Below are 27,405 nucleotides of genomic sequence, written 5' to 3'. Positions count from 1 at the left end.
CCTGGCTGCCTAATCCCCTACATGTCCTCAGCAGTATTTCCTGCCGAGCGGATCGGACCACCCTCCTCCATATGTACTGGTCCCTCGTCCATTCGAAACCAGACTATGGGTGTTTCGTTTATGCATCTGCACGTGCGTCCATCTTAACTCCGTCTCAATACAATCCACCATCGTGACTTCCATTTGGCCACTGGCGCCTTTTACACTAGCCCAATTGAGTGTATTCAGAAGCTGCTGATTTGCCACTGTCATACCGACGTGATTCTCTCCTCGGCAGATAAGCATGCCGTTTGTGTGCTATGACTGGCCACCCATCCCATGCCTCCTTCTTCGATGATTCCTTTGATCGCCAGAGGCCGCGTCCCTCTTTCTCTTGCCTCCTGGTGTTCGCGGCTATTGGTCTGGCAGCTTAACTTCATGCTGCCTCCCACTTTCCCGGTGGGTGTGAACCCTTCACCACCTCGGCTTGCGCGGCGGCCCATGTTCACGTTGGACTTCATTCGCTTCCTAAGTACACTACTCCGGACTCGCTGTATCGCTGTAAATTTCTCGATCTTCGCACGGAACTTCGCGATTGTACCTTCGTGTACACTGATGGGTCTCGAATTGACCGTGGTGTCGGGTATGTCTTCGTCATTGGCACCGATGATTTTCGGTGTCGGCTTTCAGAACACTGCTCAGTATTTACAGTGGAGCTCTTCGCCCTGTTTCAGGCCACGCAGTACATCCGGTGACACAGGCTTTTAAATTGTGTCACCTGTTCCGACTCTCTGAATGACCTTCAGAGTCTCTATCACATTGTCAATCCCTCAGTGTAACGGGTCCAGTAAAACTTTCGCTTCCTTACTCTTCATGAAGCCACTGTAATTTTTATGTGGGTCCCTCGACACGTAGGTTTGACGGGAAACGAGGCCGCCGACGCTGCTGCCAAGACTGCAGTCCTCGTACCTCATCCCGCTAGTTCTTCCATTCCCTCCAATGATTTCGTTGTTGCCGTCTCTCAGCAGGTGGTCTCGTTTTGTCATCAATACTGGTCTTCCCTTCATGGGAACAAGCTCCGAGGAATTAGGCCTCTCCCAGAGGCTTGGCCGACATCCTCTCAGCCCTCTTGCCGAGAGGAGATCATTCTACCTAGGCTGCGTATTGGGCACTGCATTTTTATCCATCGCTTTGTGCTCATTGCCTCAACCTTTATTGGTTCGCCGTTTCCTGACGGAATGTCCCTCTTTAATCACATACTTTCTCATTTATGTTTGCCGTCTGAGTTATTGGCCATTTTGACGAATGACGCGCGAGCTGTCGACGACGTTTTACTTTTTATCCGTCGTAGCAATATGGCGAAGAATATTTAATCTTTAGTTTAGGACCTCCTTTGTCTCTGAGACGTATTTTATGGATCCATCTCCAATATGCTGTTTTTAGCTGAATTTCCTTCCATAGATTGGGCTTAATATGTAGTCGCTTTTAACTCGTTTTTCGTCTGCGTGTTCTATGGTTCTGATATGGGCGCATATGACCCTAGTTGTTTTTGAGCCCTAAAACAAATCCTTCTGCAGCCGAGAAGGTCTGCCGTTGCTGAGTACTGTATATCCACAGAAAATTCAGTTTGAATAAGATTAAATGGCTTTTACTGCATCTTTTGGCAGTCCATTATCAAATAAGGAGCGTGGTGGAAAGGCTAATAAATCGAAACAGCATATATTAGTCGATTGAAGCATGGAATCAAATTATCTGGACGGTTTGTCTAAATGATAGAATACTCGGAGGTCTAAGGCGTGCAACAATCCACCACATAGGTGAGTTTCTGTCCTCTGCCCTCGAGGGTCCTGTCCATTGGCATCGTGATCTGTTTTGCTGTAACGAACTTGCCGTCCTCAGCATGTAGGTTGCAGCATCTGAATACGTAACAACTTTTTCTTCTTGAATTCCCTCAAATGGTTCAAGTGGCCCTAAGCACTATGGGACTTAACATCTGATATCATCAGTCCCCTAGAACTTACAACTAATTAAACCTAACTACGTGACACACATCCATGCCCGAGGCAGGATTCGAACCTGCGACCGTAGTGGTCGCGCAGTTCCAGACTGAAGCGCCTAGAACCGCTTGGCCACATCGGCCGGCTGAATTCCCTTTAGCCATAGTACTGTATGACTGTCATCAACAAATCATGCTAGTTTTGAATGATTGGACTTCGCAGGAAATCAGTAAGTGTGGGTTGTTCTCCGTATAGTTTGCGAACAACGAGATTGCTTTGAAATGTCCACTTAGATCAGTTGTTTCGTCGATGGATGTTCATATGCTGTGTTTAATTATGTAGTGCCGTGCACTTTTCGCAGCTTCTTGGTAAAAAAAATCTAAATCCAGACAGTTATCTTTAATGTCATTTCATCAGGTATTTGTTGACTGCAAAACTTTTGTACAAACGTGCTGTATTCATGTACTTGACGATTGTACGATGTAACGTTTGCAGAAACCGCTGCAGAGCACATGTAATGGGAAAAAAATCATTCGTAGAGTTTGGAGCCTTCCGTATATGCACCTGTAACATTTACTGCTTATACGACTGTACTGATTTGTTGTTCGTTAGCGCATCATTATGTGTATGTTGCAGAAATTGGAACTTCTTATAGCTTCCCATCTGCTTATTATGCATTGGACGTAGAACAGTCGATCCTTCAATAGTGAAAGTGTCATTCATAGTAACCGAGAATCTTAATTTGGGTGATAATTGTGATGATCAGGAACACAAACAATCGTGAGCTCTTAGTAACAACTATTTGGCAGATCAGCTTTGCTTTTGAGAACTGAAATTCCAAATCTTCGAAAATTACGCTGAGGCACGTCGTTCATAATCCAACTCAGTGTGCAATTAATCAACTTTTGTGGTAGGTTTGATTCGGATATTCGTCTAATGGAATTGGCTGCTGCGGGTGTTGGGAAATATGGAGGAGAATGAAAAGCAATAATATGTAATCTTATGTAGTATGAAACTAAAATATGTAAAAAGAACACGTAACTGTAGAATGAGATGCATCAACTCTGGTAACATAATTGCTTAACATTTACACATTTCGCGTGCTTATGAGCTAAGGGAAAAATGTAATTACATAAAAAGCCGGGCTATAGTTCCAGACTGCTTATTGCATACTGTATGTGTGATTTCTTTCCACAGTAGCCGCATCAGGCGTCTGCTGTGTTTCGGTGTAGATATCGTGGAGTCTGGCAGTCGAGTGACAGACTTGCTAGTGTAGTTTGCTTACGTGTAATCGGCAGTTTCAGCAATCCATACTGACAGGGCTCATACACACAGCTGCTACGTTTGTAATGTGTATATTCTAGATGGTGTATGGTTATCTTCGATTACATAGGCCGAACTGCAAGTGCGGATTTCAAGTAGATACTTGTCTTTCCTGGTACATTAATATGAATAAAGGGACGCCGATCACTAACGTGCATGTGTCAAAAGAAATAAGTCAAACGTAATGTGAAGTAAATATTTATCTCAATATTTGTTACTGAAAATTACAACTTCACTTGCAACAGAAATGCAGCATGAGAGCCATTTTCTTAGAGTTCGTAAATAACTGGCAAATGTAAATCTCTCACCGGAACGGCATTAAAAATATCTCGACCATATGACCTATTAACAAAACCATAATGTACTGGCATAAAACACCGCAGGCCTCTCCTTATGCTAAATTTTGTTTAATTTTTAGTGACGGGAGGCGTGTAGATGTCTGGTTGTGAATTTGCATCGTTACTTTAACTGTGCAACTAGTGCCTCCGGCGTGTTAGCGATCAAATCTGTCAACAGAATATCGTTATTCAAAATGGCTTGAAATGGCTATAAGCACTATGGGACTTAACATCTGAGGTCAGCAGTCTCCTAGACTTAGAACTACTTAAACCTAACTAACCTAAGGACATCACACAGAGCCATGCCCGAGGCAGTTGGATAGGAACCTGCGACCGTAGCAGCCGCCCGGTTCCGGACTGAAGCGCCTAGAACCGCTCAGCCACAGTGGCCAATACCATTATTACAATACCACTGAATAAGATATCTTACTAGAATGTTTCAGAACTATTTGTTCTGTTTCAACATTTCCATAATTGCTTACTAGTTATTTCTGGATAATGGTATGCCTGTAGATTCATTTTCAGGTATTCGAGATGAACAGTATTAATGCTGCAATGTTTGTGAACTTATTTCCGTAGAGGTTGTTGCTGGATTACTTGCTGTTTTTATGGTTTACTTTGTGTGTGTGTGTGTGTGTGTGTGTGTGTGTGTGTGTGTGTGTGCGTGTGTGTGTGCGCACCCCACTGTTTCGGTCAGTGTAAATACGTAGTGGAGAGGTCGTAGAGAATAGCGTTGAGCACTTCCCTAGGACTAAGCTGAAGTGCTGATGGAGCGCGTTCCCAGTAACCGATCCTAATGGATAACTCTGTTGTTTCTCTCTTGGTAGATCCATTAGCTTGAATAATGTCTGATTTGGAATATTTGCCGAACCACTGAGAGAGCACGCTACAAATAGCCTTTCCGTGAATTCCTCTGCATGCTAAGTGGGGAACAAAGCATTTCTCGGCTTCCATAATGCGTAATTGTGTGCATACTTCTAGTTCTGTTCTCTGATGAATGAAATTTAGCTTACACTGCTAGTTACGCTAGACAATGAATGTCGTTTACAATACGTTAAGAGGTATTGTACCAAGTAACATGTAAAATAGGTTAATCAGTGAAGGAGTGGGTGGACATTGTTTTGATATTGCTTTCATTTTCTCAGAAGCGGATTAAATGCTGTAAATCATAGGTAAGACTTAACACCACCACCACCACCACCATTCGAAATACGATGGAATTACAGCTTAAGGTATGAAATAAAATACTCCAGAACAGTTCAAACATAATCCATAAAACATGAAATAATTTTTTACTCAGTCATTATGATAAGAAGTGCCGTACACATTATCAGATACGAGATTGACCTCTGGATAATTTAAATACCTGATTGACACCGTGACCACGAAAATCCAGATGAATGTCCACGTCAATAGCCGCTTAGCTGCTGCTGCATTTTGTGAATTGAGTCGACGCTCTTTCCTTTTTAGTAACTTACTTTTACATAGCGCGGTGAACATAAAGCCGTTGTTGTCTTTTTTTTTTTTTTTTTTTTACACGTCAAGTTCCGTAGGACCAAATTCAGGAGCAAATCTCCAAGGTCATGGGACGTGTCAGTATATGAAATTACAACGTAAAAGTAATAACAGATTAAAATAAAATGTTTATGAACCCGAAAAAAGTCAAGCCATAAGTTTAAGTAAATGCAATCAACTTTGTAAACGGTCACTGACCACGCAGCCATGTCTAAAACTTTAATCAACAATACAACAAGAATAAACTTAATTTTTCAAGGAACTCCTCGACAAAATAGGAGGAGTGACCCATGAGGAAACTCTTCAGTTTCGATGTGAAAGCGCGTGGATTACTGCTAAGATTTTGGAATTCTTGTGGTAGCTTATTGAAAATGGATTCAGCAGTATACTGCACACCTTTCTGCACAAGAGTTAAGGAAGTGCGATCCAAATGCAGATTTGATTTCTGCGGAGTATTAACTGAGTAAAAGCTGCTTATTCTTGGGAATTAGGTGATACTGTTAACAAGAAATGACAATAAGGAATATATACATATATTGAGAGGCTAATGTCAAAATACCCAGACTCGTGAACATGGGTCGACAAGAGGTGTTCACGAACTTACCCCACTTATTGCCCGAACCGCCCGTTTCTGAGCCAGAAGTATCCTTCTAGAATGGGAAGAGTTCTATAGAAACCATATATAATGCGAATGTAGTGGATAAACGTGAACACAAAATACATGAAATGTCTGGCATCGAATTGACACGTAAAATGATTCTGAGTTAACGCAATGTACAAAGAAGATAAATTTCAGTTCAGTTTGACGACCCGGACAGTCCGAACGCAGTAGCATCATGTGCCGAAAACATTTTATTGTGAGGATAAAAATACCGAGTGACAAACACAGTGTCTCCATGACGGCGACAGTGCTTAGTAGCTCTAAGTGGTATAGAAATAATGGGAAGTGTAAGAGTTGATACAACCACAAATACTGAACAATCAACGAGTTGCATTAAACAGTAAGCCTAAGCAACAGTATTTTTACACTGTCAATCCCAAACAACAGCGTAATGTCCTAGATCTGACGAAAATTGCATTCACTTGGCATTCAGTACCCCTTACTGGAGTAGATAATCTGCAATAATTCCTGTGGTTGCACAGAGATGTAACATGTTCTGTTCGCCTTCAGAACCGTGTTTGTTGCGTCGATAGTGTCGGAAGTTCCATGCGGCTTTTCGCGGATGATGCTGTAGTATACAGAGAAGTTGCAGCATTAGAAAATTGTAGCGAAATGCAGGAAGATCTGCAGCGGATAGGCACTTGGTGCAGGGAGTGTCAACTGACCCTTAACATAGACAAATGTAATGTATTGCGAATACGTAGAAAGAAGGATCCTTTATTGTATGATTATATGATAGCGGAACAAACACTGGTAGCAGTTACTTCTGTAAAATATCTGGGAGTATGCGTGCGGAACGATTTGAAGTGGAATGATCATATAAAATTAATTGTTGGTAAGGCGGGTACCAGGTTGAGATTCATTGGGAGAGTGCTTAGAAAATGTAGTCCATCAACAAAGGAGGTGTCTTACAAAACACTCGTTCGACCTATACTTGAGTATTGCTCATCAGTGTGGGATCCGTACCAGATCGGTTTGACGGAGGAGATAGAGAAGATCCAAAGAAGGGCGGCGCGTTTCGGCACAGGGTTATTAGGTAACCGTGATAGTGTTACGGAGATATTTAATAAACGCAAGTGGCAGACTCTGCAAGAGAGGCGCTCTGCATCGCGGTGTAGCTTGCTCGCCAGGTTTCGAGAGGGTGCGTTTCTGGATGAGGTATCGAATATATTGCTTCCCCCTACTTATACCTCCCGAGGAGATCACGAATGTAAAATTAGAGAGATTAGAGCGCGCACGGAGGCTTTCAGACAGTTGTTCTTCCCGCGAACCAGACGCGACTGGAACAGGAAAGGGAGGTGATGACAGTGGCACGTAAAGTGCCCTCCGCCACACACCGTTGGGTGGCTTGCGGAGTATAAATGTAGATGTAGATGTAGATGTAGTTTAAGGGGATACGGAATCGGATTTTGGGTTAAAAAATCGAATTTTTTTTTATTGGCGTATTATATTCTGCCATGTTTCCTCTTTAAAATGACGTATCATACATAGCTCTACTACAATTATAACTATTTTATTTTTATATATTTGTGAGATCGGGTATTGCGCTTTAGTTATACACGTCTCTCGTGGCTGACCATGAACTTTTTGGCAGTACCTTTAAAGTGACATGAATTCAAATATCCCGGTTTCCAGCGACTATTTATACACTAGTTGCCCGAAAATGTTTCTCTCTGGTTTCCTCAAGTTACTCTTTGACTTTGTGGCGGGACTGTTTTGTAAACAGTGTGATATAAGAAAGTAGTTGTTGTTGAGTTATTTCGTATTTAGTGCTTCATTTTTCGCAGTGAAAATGCCTAGAGCTAAAGCAAAAGTATTTAAAAAGCGTGTGAACTGGCAAAAGAAAAGAAATAATGATTCATTAGCAAAGCAAAGCAGTTCATCATCATCACTGTTGGAAAATGTGAATCCACTTATTACTGATTTGCCGAACGAACTTACACCAAATGAAAACAGTGCTTCTCATAAAAAACTAAGAGATTTGGAAGAGAAATATAATTTACTTGATAGAGGGAATGAAGTTTTTGAACTCATTGATACGAATATATTGTGTGAAGCTCTTGAAAACAGTTTGTGCTGCAAAAAATGTCATGGAAACGTTTCTCTGAAAGTAGAATCCCATGTTGGCCTGGCTGCCCAGTTTAATTTAATATGCAGTGTTTGTAAATACAGCTGTAAGTTTCCAAGTTCGGTTTCAGTAACTGTAAATAATGGATACAAGAAAACTGAACTTTATAGTGTAAATATTAGGTTAGTTTATGGATTGCGAGCAATTGGTAAGGGCAAAGCAGCTGGTGATATGCTATGTGGTGTTCTAAATCTTCCAAGTGCACCTTCAAAGTTTGAAGCTTACAATTATGTACTAGGATCTGCAGTTGAAGATGTAGCACAGAAGTCAATGCAGGTTGCTGTGGAAGAAGCAGTGGAAGAAAATGACGGCAGTCGTGACCTCACAGTGGCGTTTGATGGCACGTGGCAGAAAAGGGGCCACACCTCCAACAATGGTGTTGTAACAGCAACTAGTGTTGATACTGGCAAGGTTATTGATGTTGCAATAATGTCTAAATACTGTAGGTGCACAGGCAGGCTGAAAAATGAACACAGTGATGACTGTATTGCTAATTATTATGGTAGTAGTGGTGGCATGGAGGTTGCTGGGGTGAAGAAAATTTTTCATCGCTCTTCACAGTGGTATAATGTTCGCTATGTCAAATATCTGGGAGATGGTGACTCTAAAGCATTCAAAGAAGTTTTGGAAAGCAAACCATGTGGGAACAGTGTAAATATAAGCAAACTTGAATGTATAGGACATGTGCAGAAGAGAATGGGTGCCAGGCTGAGAAGGTTAAAATCAGTTATGAAAGGGAAAAAACTAGATGATGGGAAAACCTTGGATGGCAGAGGAAGATTGACTGATTCCATAATAGACCACATTCAGAACTGCTATGGCCTTGCAATCAGGCAAAATACAGGCAATCTTGAAGAAATGAGGAGAGCTATATGGGCTTTATATTTCCACACCGCATCCACGGATGAGCATCCACAACATGGTTTGTGCCCCAAAGGTGAAAACAGCTGGTGTAAATACAATAGGGGACTAACAACAGGAGAGAAATACATTCACCACCACAGTCTACCATCAGCCATCATGGCAGAAATAAAGCCCATTTTCAGAGATCTGGCTGACAGAAGTCTTCTGATGAAATGTCTTCACGGAAAAACGCAGAACCCCAACGAGTGCTTGAATAGTGTGATATGGCATCGTCTCCCAAAAACAGTGTTTGTCGGAATTAATACACTACATTTTGGTGTGTATGATGCTGTGGCAACCTTCAATCTTGGAAATATAACTAAATGCCATGTCCTTCAAAAGTTGGGTATGTGTGTTGGTTCCCGTACGGTACGTGCTATGTTCTTTTTAGATCAGCACAGACTAAGGCATGCTGATAATATAATCAAGACATTAGTGAAAAAAGCAAGACAGGTGCAGAGGGGTGCCAAAAGAAGACTTGAAGATGATTATGAAGACTGTGAAGGGGGTATTAGCTACGGATCAGGAATGTTTTAATCTTCTTTCTCCGTTTCCCGTAAGTTTACTTTTTACTTCATCTAGGAACATTATCTCAGGTACTGGTCAACCTAGAAGTCTGAAATTTTTATGACGTAGTGACATAGGTCCCTATTACATACTGAAACAACGATTTTTTAATTACTTGATTTACAAAAGACTTAGGGGTTATAGTCTAGTAAAAAGCGATGGAAAAAATTTACTTAAAAATAAATGTACAATATCTCTGTAAGAAAATACTTTGACAATAAACTGTTGTTTCAGTATTGTTGTAACATATGAATGCACATACAGTAAAATTTTTACCTCTCTGTCTCCAGTAGTTTGTGAGAAAATGTTCCCTATAGTAGGCATATATTAACATTGCGGGGATAGGTGATTCCGTATCCCCTTAAGGGTACAAGTGGAGCAGCGACGCAGTTAAGCGTACATCCACCTCGTTGTACTAGATCGACTAATGAACGACGGATGAATGTTACCAGTTTGAGTGGTACGAAAACCAACAAAAAATATCCCGACTAGCAGTCTACAGTAGAAGTTACTGTAACGTAGTAACCTTGCAGAAGCATATTTAGCGTTTGCGTGTAAGAAATTAAGTTTGCCTTGGATTAAATAACTTTTGAGTTTTACACTGAAGAAGTACTGGCAGAACTAAGACACCTGATCTTTCCTTTCTCCGGCCTTTGAACTGACGTGTCCAACTAGCTTCATGGGGGTCACAGTTTAACTAGAACACCGAACCACAGAGAGACTTGATATTTTACACGTAACAAATCGTTTCCAGACGTGAAAGAGGTCACACGAAAAAGGTCTTATGACCGACATTGGATGCAGTTCAGGCGTTCAGATTTCTAGTGTTTCACTTGTCCCCTAGGTCACCTAACGAAACCACAACGGAGAGTATTTACTTCTATTGGACGAAATGGGAGAACGAATTGCAGTTACCTGCTATATTAATAGTAATCTCCTTGATTGATCTGCAACTAGATGGTTTGTATTTCCCTCAGTATTATTGATGACGTTTTTATTGATGTTTTCTCCCAAATTACGTTTAAGTTCATTAACTCATTACAAGGTAACAAACGTTTATATTTTGTTTACTTTAGCGACAACATAGGTAACACTTGCAGAGTTCACTGTAGGAGGTACATGTGAGTTGCCTTCTCTCAGTACCATGTGTAATATTTACCAGTTCGTGCTGATCTGCCGTACCAGTAGAACTTCCAAACATTCTTCTCTTGGGTACGTGGCTCAAACCAGACCTCCTCTAGAACTCTGTTCGTCTCTCAGGTTATACGCTTTTAAAGGGTTTATCGCGTAAACGTCGAGAAGTTGGTATAAGTCCTTATGCTCGTTTTAATTTAAAATCAAGGCTATTAAATTCCGCCTATATTAATGAAGAAAAGAAGAGCTCTTGTTTCGCGAAATACGTTGTATGAATTACAAGCTTTTAACTGGAGTGATGTAGAAGACATTCGAAACTGGCATGGTATTATTTTTCGAAACAGTTTATGAATCACGTCAGAATATAAGCGTGTTACCGTTATGGAACACGTTTATATAGACCAACAGTTAAAATATCGCTATGCACGGAATATAAGGAGTGTTTCTGTTTAACAGTGATTAATATACAGGGTGGTTGCAATTAAACTGACAGTGTTCCGAGAGCTGCAGTGCTCTCTTGACACATCGCAGGACACTCAAACACCGTAGGTGTGTGCATTAATTGGTGCGCTCGTGGAGTATTCTGAAAAGAAAGAATAATACTTCCTCTTTCTGCCGCCACGTGAAAATGTGTCGCTGTAAGTAGTCAGAATGTGAAATGTTCACTGTTTTCACGTCAGTATGCTGTTCGTTGCTTTGCGACGTGTGTTGATTTCTTTTACGAAGTGACTGTTGGTGTAAAGTGTTAAGAAGGTTGAAGATTTCCGTACTGTACGCAATGCCTTGCCTATTGAGAAGACAGACCGTTCACTGCTGGTAAAGTCGTTTTATGAAAACGGCAGCTACAACAGTGTTGCATTGCGCATCACCTACAGAAACAGCTGCGGAGAGAACACATGTCAATAAATGGGCTGAGGAATATGACGAAAAATTTTGAAGAAACAGTTTAGTTAGGTGGTGTAGCATGGAGAGGAAGACGGCCCATTCCCATGGCAGTTGTCGATGAAGTTTCTGTAGCCATAGCCGAGCGTGCAGTGCAGCACGTGCCTCAAATTCCGTAGCCAGTGCTTGTTTCTCCCTTGGTCAACAGTTCAAATGATTTTTCGGCGAATTGCACTGGTGTCCCTACAAGATTCAGAATGTGTATCAAATGAAGCCCCAAGACAAGATTGAACACCGTAACATTGCCCTTAGTTTTTTGGCACACATGGAAATGGATGGCATGTGGCCAGAGAATATTCTTTGGATGCACAAGGCACATTTTACTCTACACGGTGCCGTGACTGCTCATAATTGTCGCAGATGGAGCTCTCCTCTAAATGTTATGCAGTGACATGCATTGCATTCAGCTTATGTGACTGGCTGATGCAGTTTTGCAAGCTGTTGTGTGCGCAGTCTGTTTCTCTTCAAGCGGATGACACCTCGTGGGCTTGTTAGGTGTACATACAGCTGCACGTTTAAGGACTTTCTTTGTGAACAAGTGATGCCAGTTTTGCAAAAATTCAACCGTGTCACAACCATTATTTTCACACAAGATGGGATGACACCACATCTCACTTGCCAGATGTTCTACGAGAAAACCTTGGTAACGACCACATCATATCTAGATAATTTCAAGATGTATGGCCTTCCAAATCCCTCAACCTAAATCCATGTGACGAATTGTTGTGGGGATAACAGAAAAATCGTGTGTATCAGGGATGTATCCTGACTCTTCCTGATCTGAAGAATAGCATACCACGTCATATCGCCCTGATTATCTGAATATGCCGCAATCAACTGCCTACCATGACGTGTTACAGATACAGAATGTTGCTGAATAGGGAGTCTTTAATCATTTGATTCATCGTTACACCACTTTCCCTCAACTCACACCAAGTTCTGACTACTTACAGCGCCATATTTTCACCTGGTGGCTGAGAGTGGAACTATTGTTCTTCTCATTGTCAGCGTCCTCTACGAGCGCATCATTTAATGAAGGTACCTATGCTGTTCTAGCGTTCTGCAGTGTTACACAGCTCTTACCGACGGAAATTAGGAGATGTGATTTACAGGAACAGATAAACTAATGTACACAATTTCAGAAAAACTTGATGATCATTTCAAGAGAACGAGTTTAACAAATTCAGCAAGACAGTAACACACTTTTCCATCTGGTGTTCTTACGAGAGCAGTCATTCGCCTTGGCGTTTTCCTGGGAGATATCATGCCAAATTTTGTCCAATAGGCGTGTTAGATCGTCAGAATCCAGTTATGGTTGCGTTATGAGCCATCGACCTTTCTGGTCAACGTAGGGTTTGCACAAAGTCACGCAGCAGAATCCCCCGCCGTGTGCAGGCATGCATTATCTTTGCCGAAATGCAAGCCCAGGATCGCTTGCCGTTTGGCATGAAGGGCAACAAACTGGGACGTAGCATAACGTAACGTACAGCTGTGTTGTGAGGGTGCCGCGGATGACAACCAAAGGGATCCTACTGTGAAAAGAAGTGGCGCCCGCCGCCCGAAGTGGCCGTGCGGTTCTAGGCGCTGCAGTCTGGAACCGCGAGACCGCTACGGTCGCGGGTTCGAATCCTGCCTCGGGCATTGATGTGTGTGATGTCCTTAGGTTAGTTAAGTTTAACTAGTTCTTCTAGAGGACTAATGACCTCAGAAGTTGAGTCCAATAGTGCTCAGTGCCATTTGAATGGGGCCCGAGACCATCACTCCTAATGGTCAGTCAGTATGGCGGCCGACAGTCAGGTTGGTGTCCCACCGCTTTCCATGGCGTCTCCAGTCACGTCTGTGATTGTCATCGGGGCTCAGTTCGAAGCTGGACTCATAACTGAAAACAGTCATACTAGAGTCAACCGGATTCCAGGCGGAGACGTGTCTGGGGAGGCCCTGAATGGTGGTGGAATGTCAACCTGACTCTCGCCCGCCGTATTACCCGACAACCTGGAGTTATGGTCTGACATTCCTTTTCATACCAGGATTCATTTGGTTGTCATCCGCGGCATAGTTACATGACAACGTTACATCGACGATACTGTAGCTCCGTTTTTCTGGCCTTAACGGATAGCCATCCTCAGCTTACTTTGTGTTTACCAAACCCGACTTCGGCCAGTAAGGTCGCTTGATCATCCCCAGTTGAAAACGTTTGGAGCATTATGGTCAGGGCCCTACAACCAGCTCGGAATTTTGACATTCTATGGCGCCAGTCGGAGAGAACGTGACACAACATCCCTCAGGATTACATCCAACAACTCTATCAATTAATGCCGCACTGGCGAGTCGTGGTGCCGCACTGGCGAGTCGTGGTGCCGCACTGGCGAGTCGCGGTGCCGCACTGGCGAGTCGCGGTGCCGCACTGGCGAGTCGCGGTACCGCACTGGCGAGTCGCGGTGCCGCACTGGCGAGTCGCGGTGCCGCACTGGCGAGGCAAGGTGCCGCACTGGCGAGTCGCGGTGCCGCACTGGCGAGTCGAGGTTCCGCACTGGCGAGTCGCGGTGCCGCACTGGCGAGGCGCGGTGCCGCACTGGCGAGTCGCGGTGCCGCACTGGCGAGTCGCGGTGCCGCACTGGCGAGTCGAGGTTCCGCACTGGCGAGTCGCGGTGCCGCACTGGCGAGTCGCGGTGCCGCACTGGCGAGTCGCGGTGCCGCACTGGCGAGTCGCGGTGCCGCACTGGCGAGTCGCGGTGCCGCACTGGCGAGTCGCGGTGCCGCACTGGCGAGTCGCGGTGCCGCACTGGCGAGTCGCGGTGCCGCACTGGCGAGTCGCGGTGCCGCACTGGCGAGGCAAGGTGCCGCACTGGCGAGTCGCGGTGCCGCACTGGCGAGTCGCGGTGCCGCACTGGCGAGTCGCGGTGCCGCACTGGCGAGTCGCGGTGCCGCACTGGCGAGTCGCGGTGCCGCACTGGCGAGTCGCGGTGCCGCACTGGCGAGTCGCGGTGCCGCACTGGCGAGTCGCGGTGCCGCACTGGCGAGTCGCGGTGCCGCACTGGCGAGTCGCGGTGCCGCACTGGCGAGTCGCGGTGCCGCACTGGCGAGTCGCGGTGCCGCACTGGCGAGTCGCGGTGCCGCACTGGCGAGCCGGAATAACACATTTGTTCACAGAGAACAATTACAGTGGAATCACTGTGATTGATGCTGATCGTTTGGACCTTACAAAGGGCTGGAAATGGTGCTTACTGGGGTGGGAGATCACCATAGAGGCAGTGCATGCTCTGCAACGTGGTCTAATGTTTGCCACGCATTTGTTACGCGTTCTTGTGGTAGACCGTTCCATTCCACAACTTGCCCGCCTGACAACTGTTAGAGGGTTGTTGGAGCGTGTGGACATCCTGTATCGTGTCTCCACAACGTGTTCTAGACGTTCTCGATGGGATTTAAGAAGGGGGCAGGCCAGTCCATTCGCCAAAGTCCTTTCGTTCCATGACCTCATCCACTCGCGCTGTTCGATGCGGTTGCGCTTTGGCATCCATAAAAATGAAGACAGGACGGAATGAAACCTGAAAAGATGCACATGGAGAAGTAGTACAGGGTCACAAGAACGTTGGCGGGTGAATGTACCGTTTTCAAAGATTTGGGGTCGGTCTGGCTCCCCATGCCGTAACACATCGACTCCAAGACTAACATATTTGACAATGGCGGACGTATCCCCATATGACAAGAGACGGAAACACTTAATGCACCCAAGAGCAGACCCAATACCCTCTTTATCCCCTACAGAGCCCTGTCGGAGCTGTCCATAATTTCCTGAGATGATGAAATTCATTCGCACTGTTAGTAGGGTCAGTAATAAGATGAGAATTCTCTGGAGGAAACTTATGTCAATCCTCAGGGCAGAAGTCATATAAAAGCGGCGCATCTTGCGAGGTCAGATAGGTTTTCTGGATTTCAATCGGCTGGCTGTAAGTATGTGGCTGGTTATACAGAGGTGAGTTCTAAAAATAGTAAAATTTTGGAACACTGTCGCAGCTGCTGCTTTTCGTCTAGTTGATGGCTGAGCAGTTTTAAATAATACGCCTCTAGTTATACTCGTTGCTTGATTTAGCTTAATATCAACTTTGCGGGCATGTGCATTGTTTTCCATACTGTGGCACAATATTCTGCAATAAGCCAATGACATTGTAAGAGTACGAAGAGCATCTGCGATTCGCCCCATCCTGAAACAGCTAGTTTCCTAGTAATCACAATTTTATTGTTCATTTTTTCTTATATTTTCTAAGTGGTTTTTAAAAGTAAGGACTCCGTCCATCATGACCCTGGCTATGCACCTAGCAAGGGATGAAAGCATGCAACAGATCAAGGAAGAGAAATGAGGAAGACATCTTAGTTTACCCCAATATGCGACTGGTGGTGCTGCAAGCGACAATGGATAGAACGCAAACGTTATTTGCGGACGTAGAGAGCGCCACCTCCGCATGTGCCATCTTCGTCATAATACCACAACGTACTCCAGCTAATCAGATGCCGTCCTCTAGAAATAAAAGCTGCGATCTCGTCAGTTTCACGACGGCCAGACTTAACTCCTGATGACAATCACATAGCTTGAATGAAAGCTTGGCATTTTATCCGATGTTGACATGGCAAATTAACTTTTTATCCGGAGACTTCGTATACAGGAGTACTGTTTTTGGATAGCTGCCTTCTTAGCTCAAAGCGTTCATTCATTTGTAGCCAGCTTTCCTCATTGTATACGTCTGTGCTACATTCTTCTATCACTTATACAGGGTCTCTCATGAAAGTTGATTAATATTCAGGGATATGACAGGATCCTATGAAGCAAAAAGCTTCGCACGGACATATGCAATATTGAAAATGCTTTCCGAGATCGAACACATTTAATATAGATTGTTATTTATTTCTGTATTATTTAGCACATTGTCAGGTTTACATATGTACAATAGTAACTATTACAAGATGTGTTTTAGATAGTATAATTTGAAAAATATGTATTTTCGACACGTTCACCATTAAGCATTATCGTACATGTCACATTACAACTAATTTAAATGTCAGAACAAATGTTCGAATACGCCACAGTCAGCTTAAGTGAATTTGTGCACTTTTAGGAGAACATTGTTCCTTGTCTTAGTGCCTCTGCACATTCCCTAACGAGGACACCAGTTTATCTCTCGTATTCATCTTTCGTTTGTACAACTGTGGCTTCATGAAACCCCGGAAACAAAAAGCTAATGGCGTAAGGTCTGGCGATCTCAGTGACTATTTATGGTACTACCACGACCAGTCCAGCGACTAGAGAAAGTACTGGTGAGATGGTAGCCTCACACCTCTGCTAAAATAAGGAGGGGCTTCGCCCTGCTGGAATACATTGCAGTCCGAGAGGCCAAGGGAACGTCCTCAAGGTGTTCAGCAAACGAATTTTCCAAAAAATAAGTGATTTTGTCCCGTCTTTCTCTCTTTTAAAATAACTAGACATAAAAACATGTTACCGATCATACCGCACCAAACATTGATCGAAAAACTATCTTGGAAATTGGTTTCACTAGAGCGTGTTGGTTTTTCTGCGACCTTCGATGATTATTACGTATGTTGGTGATTCTATTCCGTGTAAACGTGGCCTCATCTGTGAATAGTATTAACTGAAGCAAATAACGATTGTAAGTTAACTAGTGACCAAATTCAATTCGTGTGGCATTGTTTCCAATGTGAAGATTGTCGATACGGTGTGTGTTTACAAGTTTTTTTGCATGTAATGTTCGCTATAGAAGTGTTCGTGGGTCTCTGATACGTGCAGAAAGTAGCCTATGCTGATAGTAGGATTACACTGCGCTATTTCAACTATGTATTGATGTTCCCGTTCAGGTTGTTGAACTACACGTTCAGAAGAAAAATGGAAACTAGGAATATTACGGTTTTCACGCAGTGTACTGAAAACTCTGGTAAACATACAACAGTCAAGAACTCGACGTATCGGAAAGAGCCGAGGCTATTATTTGACAGCACAGGGAGCGCTACCATTGCAGAAGCCGTAAACGTATGTAGTTGTCATTAGTGAAGACGGTAGCGTTTTAGCCAGAGCGCATACAAACACAGTTAAGCGATGCCACTCCCTGATATAACCTCAGTCCCTCACACTACTTCACTCACGATACACAATCGACAACTGCGCGTTTAACGGGCTGGTTTAATGGCAGAATGATATCTGGGCAAAGAGGTTGAAAGCAACAAGTAGCACTAGGATAAATCGTTCGAGATGGAGTGGCTAAGGCACATAGGTGCGCACCATTAGCCCAAAATAAATGTACATTAAATGTGTTCTATCTCGGAAACCATTCGGAATATTGGATTTGTCCTGAACAAACCATTCGTCATGAGGCACCATATTTCCCGGCAATGTACGCCAGCCCTAATGACATTGCATTTTCCATGTCAAATATGAGTGACAAGCTTTGTTCATTGTCACGATTGACACAAAAACTACGTCATAAAGTAAACTCTAAGAAATCACAGATCTTCAGAACACACTGAACATTGGTCGTGGAACAGTTTGTGAATCAGTTCCTACTGTAATTTTCGGTGGTGCCTAAGCACGATACTGGTTTTAGCAGCGGAATGGCCTGTCAGGAGATAAGCCTACTCGGGTGGGTCACGAGTCTATGCAGCTAAGCGTAAACCGCCGGGGTTGGAAAGATATCCCGAAAAGCCAAAACGTTATGACCACTCTCCGATGCCAGGTTGAATACTCGCTGTTGGCGTATCGCGCGCGTGACGCGGTAAGAAAGGTATATACGCGGATTAGAGACACAATGGGGATCATTCTAGTGACTACATGAGCCGCAAATGGGGAAATCTATTGAGATAAGAGTCTTTGACAAAGCGCACATAGTTCTGACCCGGTGCCGGACAACGACCGTAACTGGAAGGGTGAAGATGACAGACTGTTCGCGTGACACTGTCGGTAGCGTCCATGGAAAGCGCTTGAAGGACAATGAAACCGCGACCAGACGACAGGTATTGGAATTCCACGTCTCATCACAGAACCTAGAGATTGTAAAGTAGGATACGTGGCAGTTCCAGTTATAGAGTACAATTCTGCTGCAGGCACGAGTGTTTGGAGAACTTTGTTGAACATTGGGCTCCGTAGTAGAGTACCATCGCTTCTGCCCACGTTGACGCGATGACACCGTTAATTCAGATTGCAATGGGCACCAGACAATCGAGATTGAACCGTGGATCGATGGGAAAGTGTCGCCTGCTTGGCTTGGGTGAATCAAGTTTATTGGTACACCAGGTCGTGCCCAGATACACCGTCTGTTCGAAACATGCAGCACACTACGGACACAGGCCGGTGGTGGAGGGCATTCACCTATGCTTCCATCGGACGTGTGGTAGTAATAGAAGGCACCGTGGTAGCTGGGGCTACATGAACATTCCGGTGAAGTGTCTGCATTCCTTCACGCTTCGTAACGTCTCCGAAGGCGACAGCATCTTCAATAAATAGAGCTGAATGTGCCTCAGTGCCAGAATCGTGCGACAGTGATTTGAAGAGCATGACAGTCACCTTAGGTTCATGTCATGTGCACCGAATTCACATGCTCTGAATTCATCCGGGACGCTTTCGGGCATCAGCTCCCCGCGAACACACCACCAGCGCAGGCCGGGGTGGCCGTGCGATTCTAGGCGCTACAGTCTGGAACCGCGTGACCGCTACGGTCGCACGTTCGAATCCTGCCTCGGGCATGGATGTGTGTGATGTCCTTAGGTTTAACTCGTTTTAAGTTCTAGGGGACTGATGACCTTAGAACTTAATTCCCATAGTGCTCAGAGCCATTTGAACCATTTTTGAAGACCACCAGCCGGGCAATTTACGGTAACTGCTTGAGCTGTGCACAGAAATCGGGTGCATCAAAGATAATCTACATCTACATACATACTCCACAATCCACCACACGGTGCGTGGCGGAGGGTACCTCGTACCACAACTAGCATCTTCTCTCCCTGTTCCACTCCCAAACAGAACGAGGGAAAAGTGACTGCCTATATGCCTCTGTACGAGCCCTAATCTCTCTTGTCTTTGTGGTCTTTCCGCGAAATGTAAGTTGACGGCAGTAAAATTGTACTGCAGTCAGTCTCAAATGCTGGTTCTCTAAATTTCCTCCGTAGCGATTCACAAAAAGAACGCCTCCTTTCCTCTAGAGACTCCCACCCGAGTTCCTGAAGCATTTCCGTAACGCTCGCGTGGTGATCAAACCTACCAGTAACAAATCGAGCAGCCCGCCTCTCAATTGCCTCTATGTCCTCCCTCAATCCGACCTGATAGGGATTCCAAACGCTCGAGCAGTACTCAAGAATAGGTCGTATTAGTGTTTTATAAGCGGTCTCCTTTACAGATGAACTACATCTTCCCAAAATTCTACCAATGAACCGGAGACGACTATCCGCCTTCCCCACAACTGCCATTACATGCCTGTCGCGGACTTTTCCGATCTCTGGCACGCAGGATCGTTGCTGTACTGTATTCGAATGTTGGACCAACGCACTAATAAGCAGGTGATGGTAATGTTTTCACTCATCATTCTGTAGTTAAAACGTATTATGTTCCACATCCACGCGGATCTCCTCAGCACGGTTCTATGGAACGAAAAACTAATCTAATCTAATCTCTGTTCATTTTCAGGTAACAGTATCGTTTTTCATTATTGAAAGACATTTATAAATAATTAGGTTTTTTTCAGAAATTAATCAATTTTACTTCATTATCATCTTACCGTATTCTGATTAACAAACCAATATCCTTAAATAAATCAGTTATTTGGCCTTTCGTAATTTATTGTATACAGCATGCTTCCAATATTTTATTACTGTGGTGTCGATGGTCTGCTTCTTTCACATACAGTTGCTGACAAAGGCTGACAGTGCATAGTTATAAAGATAAGCATTAATACACACATCAAAACAGTTTTGCGTCAACTCGGTTCCGAGAGTTCCGGAACCTGTACAGAAAATTGGAACGGAGATCAACATAAACATCATTTCCGCCCCTTTTTATTGCTCATGTTGAGAGGCACCCACATGCCTTGCTCATACTGTGGCATCAAGCAGTCAGGTCTGCAAGATGAGTGGTCTGCCAAGCGAGTGGATTCATTCTTATTTATCGAGTAACATGAGCTCTAGTACTCACAATTAAGCTACAAATTATTCTCCTGTTTGAATATTTCGCAACGGAAACGGATAACGCACATCTGACTATGAGTAATTTACACAACTCTGGCTGTTCACTACGCACTGGCAATACCACATTTTCTTTCTTACCCAACGGCTTTGATCAACACATGGCCATCGCACTGAATATGAATGGCGCATACATTATAAATGCTGGATATCATGACAACATACAATTCGAAGGAAAAGGCCACCAACCTTTTCCTTTTCACTATCTTTTTTATTCTGATAAATTCTATAACCTAAACACACCATTACATTTTCTACAACAATTGTACATGAGAAACTCCGCCCAGTGGGCATGGCCTTACATTGGTGATTCTCTACCTTATGGTCTCGTAATTATCTAACACTACAGTGCACTATAAGGATAGGATGGTGGATCTTTTGCTATAACTCACACTTCGACTTTCACAGCCATCATCACGAAAATTTCCTCCAGACCGAGCGGTACAAAAGGAACATGCATAACCCACTACCTCTGAACCTATCTTGCTACTCTCCCATGCAAACCACACATACTTAAATTACATGAAATACACCACACTGGCAACATGGAATACAAGAAATGGTCGCAAGGTTATAATCACATCACTTTCAGCTTTCCCACTTCATTTAGAGTTCATCCCAGTTTCACACGACACTGCCCCACTTCGTAGCTTTTCTTTCCTACTATGAACTCTGGAGGATATATGCACGTCTTCCTGTGCAATGCAAGCCAAGTGGCGTTGCTGGATAGACGGCTGACTCACCTTGCTTCACTCTCAGAGTATTATGGTTTGAATCAAGCGTCACACGGAAACATAACACGCAAAGTAATATTAAGACATATTCGTCACACACGCGAGTCCTCAACTGATACCATGGACGAGTACTTCTCTTTATCCTTTGTCTCATACACAGATTGAGACTCACACAATACTCACCACGTAGAAGTACACGTCTCTAATTTCAAGTGCAGCACACGCCATTTCTTAAATATTTCCAGCTTATAGTACACACGCCAGTAATTCAGCTTGACTTAAGCACTCGGAAGTATTTCAACTTATGGCTACACGTGGTTTCATTGTGACCATTGTTCACTTCCAAAGATTACTACGATCCCCTAATATTACCTGCCTGACATTTAATTATCTCCACAAAAGTTCCAGAAATAGAGAAATTATTATTCCAAACTACTCTTAAGTACACTCCTGGAAATGGAAAAAAGAACACATTGACACCGGTGTGTCAGACCCACCATACTTGCTCCGGACACTGCGAGAGGGCTGTACAAGCAATGATCACACGCACGGCACAGCGGACACACCAGGAACCGCTGTGTTGGCCGTCGAATGGCGCTAGCTGCGCAGCATTTGTGCACCGCCGCCGTCAGTGTCAGCCAGTTTGCCGTGGCATACGGAGCTCCATCGCAGTCTTTAACACTGGTAGCATGCCGCGACAGCGTGGACGCGAACCGTGTGTGCAGTTGACGGACTTTGAGCGAGGGCGTATAGTGGGCATGCGGGAGGCCGGGCGGACGTACCGCCGAATTGCTCAACACGTGGGGCGTGAGGTCTCCACAGTACATCGATGTTGTCGCCAGTGGTCGGCGGAAGGTGCACGTGCCCGTCGACCTGGGACCGGACCGCAGCGGCGCACGGATGCACGCCAAGACCGTAGGATCCTACGCAGTGCCGTAGGGGACCGCACCGCCACTTCCCAGCAGATTAGGGACACTGTTGCTCCTGGGGTATCGTCGAGGACCATTCGCAACCGTCTCCATGAAGCTGGGCTACGGTCCCGCACACCGTTAGGCCGTCTTCCGCTCACGCCCCAACATCGTGCAGCCCGCCTCCAGTGGTGTCGCGACAGGCGTGAATGGAGGGACGAATGGAGACGTGTCGTCTTCAGCGATGAGAGTCGCTTCTGCCTTGGTGTCAATGATGGTCGTATGCGTGTTTGGCGCCATGCAGGTGAGCGCCACAATCAGGACTGCATACGACCGAGGCACACAGGGCCAACACCCGGCATCATGGTGTGGGGAGCGATCTCCTACACTGGCCGTACACCACTGGTGATCGTCGAGAGGACACTGAATAGTGCACGGTACATCCAAACCGTCATCGAACCCATCGTTCTACCATTCCTAGACCGGCAAGGGAACTTGCTGTTCCAACAGGACAATGCACGTCCGCATGTATCCCGTGCCACCCAACGTGCTCTAGAAGGTGTAAGTCAACTACCCTGGCCAGCAAGATCTCCGGATCTGTCCCCCATTGAGCATGTTTGGGACTGGATGAAGCGTCGTCTCACGCGGTCTGCACGTCCAGCACGAACGCTGGTCCAACTGAGGCGCCAGGTGGAAATGGCATGGCAAGCCGTTCCACAGGACTACATCCAGCATCTCTACGATCGTCTCCATGGGAGAATAGCAGCCTGCATTGCTGCGAAAGGTGGATATACACTGTACTAGTGCCGACATTGTGCATACCCAGTTGCCTGTGTCTATGTGCCTGTGGTTCTGTCAGTGCGATCATGTGATGTATCTGACCCCAGGAATGTGTCAATAAAGTTTCCCCTTCCTGGGACAATGAATTCACGGTGTTCTTATTTCAATTTCCAGGAGTGTATTTCACATGCATACCATGTCTCCACTCTTTTGTCTTTTCGGAGCACACCTAAGACAGGTCTTACCAACACTAGATCCAGCTGCAGAGTGCTGAAACATGGCCATTCTTCAGATCATCTCGCACGTCCGTCGAGGTGGAGGAAGACCATGCTACCCATTGGTCAGCCACATTTCAGGCGCTCAAACCTCAGGTAAATTTCATCTCTTTGGTTCCGCCAAAGGTGACCAAAGGACCGTCTCAAAGATGATCATACATTGAACATTCACTGTCTGTGGTTAGCAGACGACCATGCATTCATTCATTTCGCAGCTCTCACCAAATTAGATGTAGTGATTTATTTTGTGGGAGTGCACATGTGATCAATTAAATAAATAAATTGTCATTCTTTCCTACACTGGTATCCGGCTTCGGTGTATTAAGTGAAATTGAGTTATTATTACAAAAAATATGTTGTTCTGACAAGAGTAACGAAGAATGTTGTATCTATTTTCAATGCCGGGCGGTACTGTACCCTCTCAATGTAAACCACACATTACATGTTGAACCACCACACAGCGAGACTTTCAGAGGTGGTGGTACATCTAATACCCAGTAGCACGTCGTCTTGCATTGATGCACGCCTGTATTGGTCGTCGCACACTATCTACAAGTTCATCAAGGCACTGTTGGTCCACATTATCCCACTCCTCAACAGCGGATTTGGCGTGGACCCCTCAGAGTGGTTAGTGGGTCACGTCGTCCGTAAACAACGCTTTCCAATCTATCCCAGACGTGTTCTATAGGCTTCATGTGTGGGGAACATGCTGGCCGCTCTAGTCGAGCGATGTCGTTATCCTGAAGGAAGTCATTCACAAGATGAACACGATGGAGGCGCGAATTGTCGTCCATGATGACGAATGCCTCGCCAATATGCTGCCGATATGGTTGCACTATCGGTCGGAGGATGGCATTCACGTATCGTATAGCTGTTACGGCGCCTTCCGTGACCACCAGCGGCGTACGTCGACCCCACATAATGCCACCTTAAAACAGCCGGGAACCTCCACCTTGCTGCACTAGGTGGACAGTGTGTCTAAGACTTTCAGCCTGGGGGGTTGCCTCCAAACACGTCTCCGACGATTGTCAGGTTGAAGGCATATGCGACACTCATCGGTGAAGAAAACGTGATCTCAATCCTGAGCGGTCAATTCAGTATGTTATTGGACCAATCTGTACCGCGCTCCGTGGTGTCGTGGTTGCAAAGGTGTGCCTCTGCATGGACGTCGGGAGTGAAATTGAGCATCATGCAGCCTATTGCGCACAGTTTGAGTAGTAACACGACGTCCTACGGGAAAAACATTATTCAACATAGTAGCGTTGCTATCATGGTTCCTCCGAGCCATAATCCGTAGGTAGCGATCATCCACTGCAGTAGTAAGCCTTGGGCGGCCTGAGCGAGACATGTCATCGACAGTTCCTGCCTCTCTGTGTCTCCTCCATGTCCGAACAACATCGATTTAGTTCACTCCGCGACGCCTGGACACTCCCCTAGTTGAGAGCCTTTCCTGGCACATAGTAACAATGCGGACGCGATCGAGCGTTGGTATTAACTGTCTAGACATGGTTGAACTACAGACAACACGAGCCGTGTACCTCCTTTTTGGTGGAATGACTGGAACTGATCAGCTGTTGGACCCTCTCCGTCTAATAGGCGCCGCTCATGCAAGGTTGTTAATATCTTTGGGCGGGTTTAGTGACATCTCTGAACATTCAAAATGACTGTAGCTGTGATACAATATCTACAGTCAACGTCTATCTTCAAGAGTTCTGGGAACCGGGGTGATGCAAAACATTTTTTGATGTATATCTGGTCTGTATATGTTTTCCAGAAACTCTATTCAAGCATTCAGATGATATTCTCGTGTGCTAGTGTTGTGTCTCTATGGACCTCATAGACGAAGAATGTCCTATATATCCCGAAATTATGGAATATTAGGCATTTGAGCGCGAAGTTATTCAAACATTATTGTCGTGAATGAAGAAGAAATCGAAAGGCGTAGTGCTAATTATATTCTTCAATACTTCCTGTCTAATTTACTGTATTGTTGAACTAAGAACACTAATATTACTATTCGTCTAACTAGTTGCTTGTAGAGGTATTCAGTCTGAAGACAGCTTCTTCATCTCTGCACAACTGCTAGGACCTACAACTATTTAAACCTGCTTATTGACGTTAAATCTTGATCTCCCTGTACAATATTTTATCTCCAAACTCACTTGAATTACCAAACTGATTATTTCCTGATGCCTCAGGATGTGACCTATAAACCGACTCCTTCTTTTAGTCAAATTACGCTACAAATTTCTTCCTTCTTAGTTTAATGCAGTAACTCTTCATTAGTCATACGATGTACCATCAATCTTCTGCATTCTGTAACACCGCATTGCTTAACTTCTGTTCTCTTCACAGCCGAGTTGTCTATCATCCACTTTTCAGTTCCGTACGAGGCAAAATCACAGACAAATCCCTTCAGAAAATACTTGCTGACACATATTATATATTAACGTTTATTTACTATAGCTAATTCGCGTTTCATATCCTCTTTACATCTACCCCGCCCTTGGGGTAAAAGACGATTTGCCTGTTAAATCAGCCACAGTGATCTCCGAGAATCTTGATCTTCACAGATCAGAGATAAAAAACGTTAATATGATTTTAGTAAACTGCAGGAGCATCCAAGGAGAGGTACCAGTATTAGTATAGCTTACTGAAGGTTAAAATGCACAGATAGCATTGGGAACAGAAAGCTGGTGGAAACCAGAAGTCAGTGACAACTAAATTCTACGTTCAAATTGGAATGTTTATCCTAAGGATAGGTTAGTCGCCAATGGTGGCGGCGTGTTTATTGCAGTATAAAATTCGATAAAGTCTACCGAGGTTATCACGGATTCCGAATGTGAATTAATCTGGGTGAAATTGAGTATCAGTTTTGACCTATGGCAGCGCCATCTAGTGGGTCAACCATTGCGCCACCTGGTTTCCCCCTTCAAGCTAGACAAATTTAGTTCTTTGTGGTTTTTTCGTTTGTAGTTTTTTCGTGAGATATTTGGCCTGGTCACGATCAATGGACCACCCTGTATTTGCTCAGCAAAGGCGACAGGTTACATATTTCAGAAAATCTCACCATTCAGCATCAAATATTCGGTGATGAAGACGAATATGTAGAGAACAAATGGAAAAAATTCAAAGGCATCGTGCAATACGCCCTAGACAAGACTGTTCCGAGTAAGGTTTTAAGGGATGGGAAAGATCCACCGTGGTTTAATAGCCCTGTTAGAAAGGCGCTACGTAAACAAAGATCACTTCTTCTCAAATTCAAGATAAGTAAAAACCTAGCTGACAAACAAAAGCTGAACGAAGCGAAAATGAGCGTAAGGAGAGCCATGAGAGAAGCTTTCAATGATTCTGAAAGTAAGACATTGTCAACCGACCAGAGTAAAATCTCTAAGAGATTTTGGTCGTATGTAAAATCAGTAAATGGGTCAAAATCCTTTATTCATTCTCTCAGCGATCACACCGGCACCGAAGAGGTAGATAACAGAGAGAAGGCCGAAATACTGAATTCGGTCTTCCGAAGTTGCTTCACCGCGGAAGATTGTAACACTGTTTCTCCTTTCAATCGTCGTTCGAAAGTCTAAAAGCCAGATATTGAGATAACCGTTCGCGGAACTGAAAAGCAGCTAAAATCACTTAGTAGTGGAAAGGCGTCAGGACCAGATGAGATACCTATAAGGTTCTATAAAGATTATGCCAAAGACCTTGCTTCCCTTCTAGCAGTAATGTATCGTAGACCGATTGAGCAACGAGAGGTACCTAACGACTGGAAAAACACAGGTCATTCCCGTTTTTAAGAAAGATCCACACAATTATAGACCTATATCGTTGACGTCAAGCTATTGTAGAATCATGGAACATGTTTTATTCTCAAGAATTATGACGTTTTTGGAACATGAACATCTCCTCTATAAAAATTAACGTGGATTCCGCAAACAGGGATCCTGTGAAACACAGGTCGCTCTGTGCCTCATGAGATCCGCAGCT

The 27,405-nt window shown here is 44.5% G+C and overlaps 2 protein-coding genes across 2 annotated transcripts in view; one reads left to right on the top strand and one right to left on the bottom strand.

The window, feature by feature from the left end:
- The window catches only part of LOC124594030, a 166,667-nt gene that overhangs the window by 85,527 nt on the left and 53,735 nt on the right, over window positions 1–27,405 (top strand). The window lies entirely within an intron of this gene.
- LOC124594031 (extensin-3-like) lies at window positions 13,797–14,627 on the bottom strand. Its single transcript, XM_047132382.1, has one exon. It carries the CDS (start codon window positions 14,625–14,627, stop codon window positions 13,797–13,799), a length of 831 nt encoding a protein of 276 aa, XP_046988338.1.

The sequence above is a fragment of the Schistocerca americana genome, chromosome 2 (assembly GCF_021461395.2).
Source record: "Schistocerca americana isolate TAMUIC-IGC-003095 chromosome 2, iqSchAmer2.1, whole genome shotgun sequence".
Classification (NCBI taxonomy): Eukaryota; Metazoa; Arthropoda; class Insecta; order Orthoptera; family Acrididae; genus Schistocerca; species Schistocerca americana.
This window is presented reverse-complemented; position numbering and strand designations above follow the sequence as displayed.

Excerpts from the sequence above, each read along its gene's own strand:
- LOC124594031 (XM_047132382.1), bottom strand. The coding sequence starts at position 14,627 with ATGTGTTATTCCGGCTCGCCAGTGCGGCACCGCGACTCGCCAGTGCGG.